The sequence below is a fragment of the Nuphar pumila genome, chromosome 14 (assembly GCF_984573655.1).
Source record: "Nuphar pumila chromosome 14, dmNupPumi1.hap1.1, whole genome shotgun sequence".
Classification (NCBI taxonomy): domain Eukaryota; kingdom Viridiplantae; phylum Streptophyta; class Magnoliopsida; order Nymphaeales; family Nymphaeaceae; genus Nuphar; species Nuphar pumila.
Window position 1 is genome coordinate 84,229,977 of NC_143262.1, and position 10,216 is coordinate 84,240,192.

At 37.8% G+C, this 10,216-nt stretch overlaps 1 protein-coding gene across 3 annotated transcripts; it reads right to left on the reverse strand.

Moving 5' to 3' along the window:
- Window positions 1-1,903: 1,903 nt before the first annotated feature.
- Window positions 1,904-9,982, reverse strand: LOC149817179 (succinate dehydrogenase subunit 7B, mitochondrial-like). 3 transcript variants are annotated; one of them, XM_089987755.1, is made up of 6 exons: window positions 9,882-9,979; window positions 9,698-9,805; window positions 9,139-9,197; window positions 8,982-9,056; window positions 4,509-4,611; window positions 1,904-2,806 (listed from the first exon to the last, which is right to left on the reverse strand). In XM_089987755.1, exons 3-6 carry the CDS (start codon window positions 9,193-9,195, stop codon window positions 2,730-2,732), a joined length of 312 nt encoding a protein of 103 aa, XP_089843881.1. In that variant the 5' UTR covers window positions 9,196-9,197; window positions 9,698-9,805; window positions 9,882-9,979; the 3' UTR covers window positions 1,904-2,729. The 3 variants fall into 3 exon arrangements, with proteins under 3 accessions (XP_089843881.1, XP_089843880.1, XP_089843882.1); XM_089987754.1 differs by lacking the exon at window positions 9,698-9,805 and having other exon boundaries at window positions 9,882-9,982; XM_089987756.1 differs by lacking the exon at window positions 9,882-9,979 and having other exon boundaries at window positions 9,755-9,799.
- Window positions 9,983-10,216: the final 234 nt, after the last annotated feature.

Consider the following 10,216-nt stretch of genomic DNA (forward strand, 5'->3'; position numbering starts at 1 on the left):
AAAAGCTGAGGCAGGCTCCATGGCTTCTCAACGGGCTGGTCAGTGACAAAAGTTTAAAAAGACAAAATAACAGCAGCCAAAATCCCATTTTCCCATTAAATATATATCCGATATTGATATAACGGTAAATACCGTGATAAACTTGTTATGATTTGGTGTAAACGATAATACGTGAAATATTTGAAAATATCATGATATTTTGGTTGTTTAAAATGGAGGCCAAAATATCTCCTTTTTATCATATTATTAAATTTTTTCCACAAGCTGAAGAAGTCACTCCAACAAGAAAAGGCCTTCTGACATCAAACCCATCAGGGTGTGACCGAACCCACCCAAATAAGCCCGGTTCAGGTTCGGGTCTTGTGGGTCAGGAAAAAGAGATTGCAAACTCATATTTTCATATAATTTAAGGAGCTTACTTTCATTAAAAGTACATATAAAGCATACGGGGTCAAGCAGGATCGGGTCAAATATCCCACAAAAATCATAATTCATACCTGACCCATATATTACTCGGTTTAAGTTCAGGTTGACCCGAATAATATTTGGGTCGGCAGTTTTATGCTCATACGGTCATACCTTAGAATTCAGCTTCTAGTCATCATGTCGGAAATCCAGTACAAACCCGACCCATTGACAGCTCTAGACACCAAGCCTGATCGTGGGTAGTTCATCTATTTGACCAGCCAGACTAGTCAAAGACTTGGATCAGATATCAAGCAAAAATGATAACCTGAACCTAACCCACATGTACCTAAAGTTGGGTTCAAATATTTAACTACAGGTAGGGTTGAGTACCCGGGACAGACCCAACCGACTGACAGCCTCAGTCAGGGCTTTTGGTTGTGGTGTGGCCAACCCTAGTATTTTTTGGCAAGTATGTCTTTGAGGGTAGGGATGTAAACGGTTCGTATGCAATCCGATACCCCATGGAATCTGAGTCCATTATGCAGGTTTGGTATTAAGTTTTTCATTCAAACCCAAACTCGAATCCGACTACAAACCTGACCCGATTAAGTGTAAATACTGGGTTTAAGCTAGTCGGATCCGGGTTTGGTTTTATCTAGTTTCTATCCGAATTTGAATTCTACTTGCAACCCGATTAGGCCAAAAACAATTAAGTTGGACTTGGCAATGCCCAGATCTGACCCAAATCCAAACCGCTTACATCCCTATTGACAGGCCTAGAAGCCAACAAGTTTAAGACTCCCTTAACATGAGGGAGTGTGCACCCATACGCAATCATTTAAAACTATATTCGGGCTTTTTTTTTATTAAAGGCAAACTGGGGTAAGGCCGACCCCTACCAAAACAACAGCCACCCATGCGGCAGAGCGATTCGATCCCAGGCCTTCAGCTTGACACAGGACCCCGCTTACCACATGGGATACCACCTCGGTGGTTATATTCGGGCTTTCTTGGCAAGGAAAAATCGTGTAATAAATTTGAAATATTTGTTTATTGGAGGAAAGATATATAAGATTTAATATTTAAGAAAATATACAAAAACGTAAAGCATAAAAGTTATATATTTTTAGATAGGCAAGCTGGGGTTAGGCAGACCCCCACCAGTTATAGAACTATACCATTGGGATTTGAACTTGCAACGTCCTTTGTTTGTTTGGTAAAATAATGAAATCAATATAATATGAAGTACCTATACGAGCAATTTCTAGATAAATTAGGCATTCATTCGCATTTTTTGATAGTACTGGCACTTAAATGTAAAATCGCAATCCCTTAGCTGGCTATATGTATTTTCTCTTATTTTTATTCAACCTATGTCACAATGATTCGCAGACTCCAAGACGTCGGATTCATATTCAACTTGAAAGATCGATTTTTTTTCAATTAATAAAAAATTATTTTTGAAAATTTTAACATTAAACATACTTTTATTAAATTAAAAATAAATCAATAAAATATTATTAAAAATATTAAAATAATGTTGTATACGTCGGTGTCCAAGTCTGTTCGTGTCACCAGGGACACAGCCAAAATGGAGTGCCCTTGTGACAGGGTATTTAACCAGTACAGGGGCATGCACGCAAGATAACATAAACAAAAGATCACCAAGCGTGCGAGATTCACGATCATGTATACTTGGTTATTCCAAGCTCATGCTTCTGCACCAGAAATTTCACCTTCTTCCCCAATACAATGATATTACACCTGCTGCGTGTTTGATTTTTTATTTAACGTAGAGAAACCACCACTATGGTTTGGACATCCTGTTACAGTCAAGAGGTGCCACGTTGACCTTGGAGCCGAGTAGGTGTCCGCAGTCTCCCCGACCAGCGGGGACGGTATCACATTTGGCATGGCCTTGCAGCAAAAGACACAGCCCGAGGGCCGACCTCTAGACTTCAACTTGAAAACCTTAAGCCAACCCACCAAGCCTTGTGAGGAACTGCATCATATGTTCGATTGCTCATAAGTAAATGAAGAAAAATAAAGCAAGCCTTTGAGTTTGATGACTGTGCTACAATAATGATCCTGGAAGGGACTTCTCAGTTTCAGACTTTATTGAAGCAGCAAAGAGAGAAGGCAGCAGTAAAGAGAAACTACCGTTCATTCAAGCTCCTCTCAAACTTATCTGATACAAATAAGTCTTGTCTGCCTATATGAACCATTAAAATCTATTCTAAACAGTATATCACTTTTATTAGCAGCAGACAGGCAGACACCAACAGCAAATCAAGTTGAGAAGCTTGACAGGAACAGCATGATCAACCACTATGAGTCTGCTCTTGCTCACGAGCTGCCTTCTTCATCTCTGCCCTGGAATATATCTCCCAGCAACAACCTGAGATACATAAATTACATAAAAAAAGCTTCAAAAACAGCAGCACTACCATTGCTTTATTCTAATTCCAACCTCAGCCTGCTTATGTGGTGTAGACTTGTGAAAAAAATGACAATATAAGCTCTAACAAGTACAATTATTCTATCCTTGCAATAGAAATTCCAAACATTTTACCATTATCGTGCAACACAACACTCAAAAGACAGAAGGTTACAATGCAAAAACTAGGAAGAAACTTCTAGCATATAACATCCACCCATATGGACGTCAAGCAGTACCGTGCGAGCGCCAATTATTCAACACTCTACAGAGTTTAATATCAAATTGATTTCAAAATAGTGATGCATGTGAAAAAGGCCATGAACTTCCTCTGCAGAAGCAGTCCTATAAGAATCTTCTGTTTCAAAACACAGCATGCCAAGACAAGGAAAATAATTTTTTTACCTCAAGCCCGGATCCATTTTGTCAAAGGATTTACCATTTTTTCTCTTCATTATAAAGTTCAGAAAATCTTAAGGTGGTTATCAAAAAATTATTACCGAGTTGAGAAAAATGTAGCCACAATTTGTCACAAAATGACAAAAACATTGCAACAAAATTTTCCTTCTAAAAATTGTTCAGTGTCTGATAACCAAGTTCAACAGTGATCCTCTTGCTGACCAGTTTAACAAAGCCTTATAAACACATGGGCTAGATATTTTACAATTTCAAATGAAAAAGGTTTCCGAGGATCCTATAAATGGGAAGTTGGGGACCACACCCACATCCAATAAGCAATAAAGAAATGGAGTTCTAGAGGTAATGTAAAGCTATTATTATATATAACCTTAATTTCTCAATTCATCCTTAAAGTGAGGTCATTTTCACCTGAGAAACTCATATAGAGAGAACGAACGAAAAAAAAAAGCTGAGAAAACCAGCACAAATGACAAGTGAAATGGTAACCGATGGCTGCTGACTCTAGATCTATAGATTCACAGAACCATCCCATACAAGATTTCTTTCCCCACATTTTGATCCATAATCATACAAAACATGAAAAAGAATAAAATATAAGAGAGAAAGGGAGAAACTTATCAACAAAATCATGTAAAAGATCATTCCATGCATTCCGGAAAAAAGGTCAATATTCTTGCACATTGAAGATCCCTCAAGTTAATTAGTTGGATATTTCAGTAATTGGGCGTGTGTTTTGCATAAGAGTAGCCATCTAGGATGGATTGCTCTGTTTGATGTATTTGTGTTGCTGTGACTCATGCATGTCAGACTCAGAACAGACTAATGGAAGCTGCAAAGTCAGCCAAGATCAACAAGTCATATATCTAGGGCAGTACAAACCAAAATGTGCAGCCTCAACTACTCATTATTAACTGGAAGATATGCACATAAAGAGCCACCAGAAAATACATTGTCAAGGACAAAGTCTTCACCAAATGGATTTAATGACCCTGAGTTGCTGTTTCGGGTCCAGCATTAAGACCAACTTCCAAAGGCAATAACATAAAACCAGTAATTTCTCAAAGATCTCATCCAGCCCTACAACCAAAACGTTCTTTTTCTGTAGTATTTACCCAGTTCTAGAATTGCAAACATTAGAATGGCAGCATAATAAGTTAGCATTTCCCAATACACATAAGATTAAATTCATTGTGATTAATAGTTTCTCAAGCCTTCAGTAAACAACCAATATAGGAAAGCTTACCTGCAACAACGACAATTGTGAGTGCATCTCCAAGCCTTTTCAATCGCCACACACTTCTCTTATGTGACTTGAACCTTTTCAATGCAGGATCTTCTTCCAAGAGCTATGAACAAGCAAACATTACAAAGGGTCGTAATGGTTAACACATCTTTGTTCCTTTTCCGAGAGTAGGTATAATAGATACTATACAAAATATCAAAGTCCAAATTGTAATGTTTGCACACAATATTTATAAGAAGTGAAATGAGAGAAAGAATGATTTTGTGAAATCAGATCGCTTTGACATTATCCTACCACAAGTAAACACAGAAATACAGTATGATATATATAAAAAGAAAACCATTACCTGAACTAAGGAAGCTACCAGAATGCAGCTCACAAAAGAATATATGACTAATCTGCATATCAGAGTTATTATGGAAGCTATATATGCAAATACATACACTCACATGCTTACAGAAAAAAGTTATCCAGTTCTGTCAATCAGAAGTATAAAAACTTTGATTACTTCATGAACATTAGAAAAAAAATAGTGCAAGCAAACAAAAAAACACCAAAAACAAGATGCTGCTATAGGCAACCAAATAATGAGCAATTGACTAAACTGACAACACTATAAATATAAAAAAGTTTTCCCCCTTTTTAAACATAAAATAAATAAAAAATCACATAAATTGAGAAGCAAGTTGGAATCAAATCCTCCGACAATGAAAAAACATTAACATAATTTGAAAGAACAGGTGAAGACTAAATCAGGAAACAGTTCCATCCTGTTTGGACCAAATAATTGAAGGTTCACTCCTGTGCAGGTACTAAGATCTGACGAACAGCTAATGACTAGACCTGCAAAACTGACTGGCAGAGATGCTTATGATTTAAATATTTATTGTCTATCTTTCACATATCAAGTTAAAAGATTTTATTTTTGAAAAAACAGATGGGAAAACAATGTATATAGTCACATGAAAATATAAGGATTCTTAGATGAAACCAAATATTCCCTTTCCAATGGCATGTGCAGCAATTTAGCAAGCAATATATACAAACTGCATGATAACTATCCAGTCCGTGCCACAACATTTCTTTATGTTCCTTTCATGATTCCATTCCAGCACTTCAAAAATCCAGTGTACAGGTGATAATAGATGTGTAATCACTTAACACTACTTTTACCAATATCAACCTTTTAATGAAACCACAGAAAAGATTCCTATTAAATGATTCAAGAAAACCACAACTACATGGAAAAATCAATATATTAAATATTGCCAATATAATATCCCCCAGCACTTTTGCAGATTGGGATCCCCTTGAAACACAATAAAGCCTGATATACACCAAGTTCATCATAAGATCTTTTCAAGTATTTAAGAATAAAATTTCAAATATCCACAATTTCACATGGCTTGCTTCTAGAATCACAACCCCAACCCCTACTCCACTAGAAAGAGTTATCCATAAATTCAATCAGAAAAATGCTGTCTTTGGTCCACCATGTGCATCAAATGCAAGAAGGCAAAAGCTCTAGACTTCTGTCTCAAAAGGATAAGAAATTGGGGATTAAGGAAAATGTCCGATGACCTATCTCAGAACCAGGTAAGCCTCATAGAGTTATGAAACTGCAACTAACTAGAACTGAGTATCAAATCATGCAAATGCAACATAAAGATCTAATACCACTTAAAACCAGAATCCCCTTCTCTTGATGGACGACATTAGGAATCTTATTTAGCAAACACAAAACCTGTTGGTAAGCTCTCGAACTCGGTTCCTTACTTTGGCAAAAATAGTATTGTTACTGGAGATGGATCTCACCATCATATTTCTCACATTGGTAATGCAATCATTCCTTTGTCAAGATCATCTCTCAATTTGTCAAATGTCATTCATGCTCATGGCCGTTTCAACAATATGCCAATGCTTTCTCTCAGCAATCCCATTTTGTTGTGGCGTATGTGGACAAGACACTCTACGCTTTATTCCATTACTTTGGAGAAAATCAGTGAAATCCTTTGATGTATACACACCACAAAACCCTCTTCATAATTACTTTTACCTGACCACTTAACAAAATTGCTTTAAATATATGCAATGTGGGTGCTTTTGCACCCCCAAAGCGCACCCACATCTATGTGACATAGGTCCAAAATTATCCAAGCTTAAGAAAAACTTAGGGGGCATTTGTTTCACGTATGAGAAAGAGAAAACTATTTCATGTGAAACTAACTTCTAATACAAAAGTCAAGTTCTATGAAATATTTTTCACATGAAAGAACATTTCTAGAAAGTCATGGATGTGTTTGTTTCACATGGGAAGTATCCGCAATCGGAAGTGCTTCAGCCGGCATCAACAAAGATGCTCATTGATCCCTACTGTTTGGAAAACTCTGCTGCCGGAGACACCACCACCAGCAACATCGTCCTCATTGGCTCCTCGTAACGTATGCGCTCCCTCATTGACAAGGGCGTCCACCCCATCCTCATGTATGAGTGCTTTCAATGTGCAGCCAAGAAGGCCATCAAGGTCACTGTCAATGGGAAACTCGCTTCTCATTGACCATGGGCCCCACCCTGAGGGTGTTTGTTTCACGTTGGGGAGAAATTGCCATGTCACACCTTTTGCACCCGTACCTATGTGGCATAGCTTTTAATTAAGCTGATGAATTCAGTATAGGACCTTAAATAGATCGATCGGAATCTAAAAACATCTGAAACACCTTTCTCCTTCAAACAAGGACCAAGTACAACCTACTGACCAGTCATTGATTGTCTAAAATTATCAAACATAGCATCTCCTAATTGTGGTGCTTTATTTGCTGATTTATTGGGGATCACACTAGATATTTTAGTAGGATAGCACACACGAAACACTCCCACTAGATCTTATAGTGCGTCTCAGAGTTCCTGAAAGAAGGCAATAGATAAACTGCCCATGCTTCAAGCCTCACTTGTTTCAAGAAGAAAACTTCTGACTCTTTTCTATTAAGCCAGCCACTCCCATAGCTACCAAAAATTTCTCTATTTTGTGATGCCACCTGCTGCAACCAATGAATCAACATACCACAGCATAAGGGGTGTATAACTCAAACAGACCAATGTTCTGCAATATCTAGGTAGCTGTTGACTTGCAACACGTAAAACACAACCTCATGACTATGGTCACTCTAGCATGCCAACCTAGCAAGAATAACCTGAATGCAAACACCTCACACAAGAATTCCTTTCAAATAATTAACAAAGTTTGCAACCCAGCCTCCAATACTTCACAAGTGCACTCGATGAAGGTTAATAAGGAAATATTTTCCTTCAAGAATTCCCATATTTCTTTGCACAACCCATAGTCACAAGTATCAGTGACATTTTGAAAATCACACAGTTTTATCGAGATGAAGTCATAAAGTCATAAATTCATGACATTTTCAAAATATCACGATTTTGTCACAATAATAACAACGTTTTCTTAATCTTTTATGTTTATAAAAGGTTTTCTGTATGTCTTTTATATAATTTTCTTTGTTAATCTTATACATGCCAACACTTCTGAGACTTTTACCCAAAGAAACACAAATCCGTTAATGTATCATCATATTTTTCCTTTTTAAGGAAACCCCACTACAAGGAGTTGTTACATTAAACCAACCTGATGCCCAACTGTTCCCCGCCTGACTCCACTCACTCCCGACCCCACCCAACCAAAAACAAAGATTAAGGAAAAGGAGAATAGACAAAGTTTAAAAAAGCAAGAAATTATTCTTTTAATGCTCCTTGTTGGTTAGTTCCGTATGCACTGATACACAAGTTTGCCCCCATTCCTGACCAAAAAATTGATTAATAAGCTAATAACAGCAAGATAATGATCCCTCCAAATGACAACTCAGACAAGTGGTGGCTCATAACCCACTGTGAGAACACTATCTAATGCCCTAAGTATCTCAAATCCATCCAAATAGAGTGCAAAGAGCCCTCCAAACAAAATTCCAGAAATTCAAAGATTCTCCTGATACAAACATAGTCGCTTTCCATCACAAATTGTAATGATCCTGAACCACAGATCGAAGAAACTAACCACCGCCCATTTTGAATAACCAGTCAATTTATAAAATAAACAAGCACACATTCATCCTCGGCCAACAGATTAGCTAGATAACTATTCCCTGCCCCTCCAGCAATTTCTTTCTTAATAAACCACATATCACAAGATACTTTCCATACTAAAAAGCAAAGAAGAAGCCGATATCAGATCATCAAATAACACCAACTTAAAAAACAAAAATCATATGTAATAGATAAACCTCTAATAGTCAATGAAAGAAAATATGTCGTCACCTGGGATAACCAACGAGAATAAAAATCGAAGTAAACAGAAAATGGGTAGTCTCAAGAACATCAATTTGGCAAGGAATTATAGAGGATGATAAATCAAATAACGATGCAACGAAAGAGAGAGAGGGGTTTGTTGGGGATGTGACTTACGGCTTTCTCTCGAGCGCCGGGCTCGATGTGAAGGCCACGCGATTGGAGAGATGGTGATGGGCTCCCCGTATTCCCCTGATCCACCATGAAAAGAGACACCCCATTTGAGTAAAATCCATACAAAGGCAGAGAGAGAGAGAGAGAGAGAGAGAGAGACCTGTGGATGGACGTGGGTGAGCAGCATGCTTCTTGAGAAGAAGGACATCATTGCCATTCCTGCAGAGAGAGAGAGAGAGAGAGAGAGAGAGAGTCAATTCTGAAAGAAACCCCAAAACACGATTTCTAGGAGAATTTCAAGAATTGAGCAAGGGAAGTCGAGACGATAACACCTCGAAATTAGGTAAAACTGCAACACCTCGAACAGACGATAACAATTTCCGATTCAATTAAATCCCACTAAAACCCAACCAAAAAGGAAAAAAAACATACGACTTCGAGCTCAAGGGTCAAATAAACACATTTTCCTTTTCTGTCGCTGTAATTGAATGAGCGATCGGTAAAATTAAGGTGGGCAGGCATACGCTTAGCATATGATAAAAATGTCGGAACAAAACAGAAATTATAACACCAATGAAATTTAGCACAAGAAAAACGGAACACGGCACAAAATCGTGAAGAAGGAAACCCTAGATTAAATACGGGACGAAATCAATACGACGATAAAGATGCCATGAATGTGAAAATCAGGAAATAAACATATCCAAAAGAAAACAAACCGAAGAATTGGGGTTTCAGAGGGACTGTTGAGATCGAGGAGGAGGAGAAAAGCGAACCAGGTGCTTGGTGGTCTCTCAAAGAACTCCCCAAGTTACAATAAATCGTTTCTAAGAAATTTGCAATAGTGAATCATATCAGCCGAAGCAGAGGTGCATCAGGAAAGAGAGAGAGAGAGAGACTCACCGATGGATTGGCCGGAATCTTTCGCGCCAGAAATCCTTCAGGCACGACGATGCTGTGCCTGTGAGAGTCAGAGAGAAACGGGTCAGGGCTCGGCTGAGAGGGAGCACTTGTTAAAAAAAGTAAAACAAAGTGTTAAAAAAAACAGGCGACGCAATATTTACAAAATCTACCGATATTTTGTAAAACAAAGTGTTAAAAATATCGCGAGATTTATGAAAATATAGCATTTTTTCATAAATATATATTTGAAAAGTAAAAAAATGTCATGTTCTCGCGATATTTACAACATCTCACGGTGTTATCGTTTGCGACAGTATAACGCAAAAATATCGAGA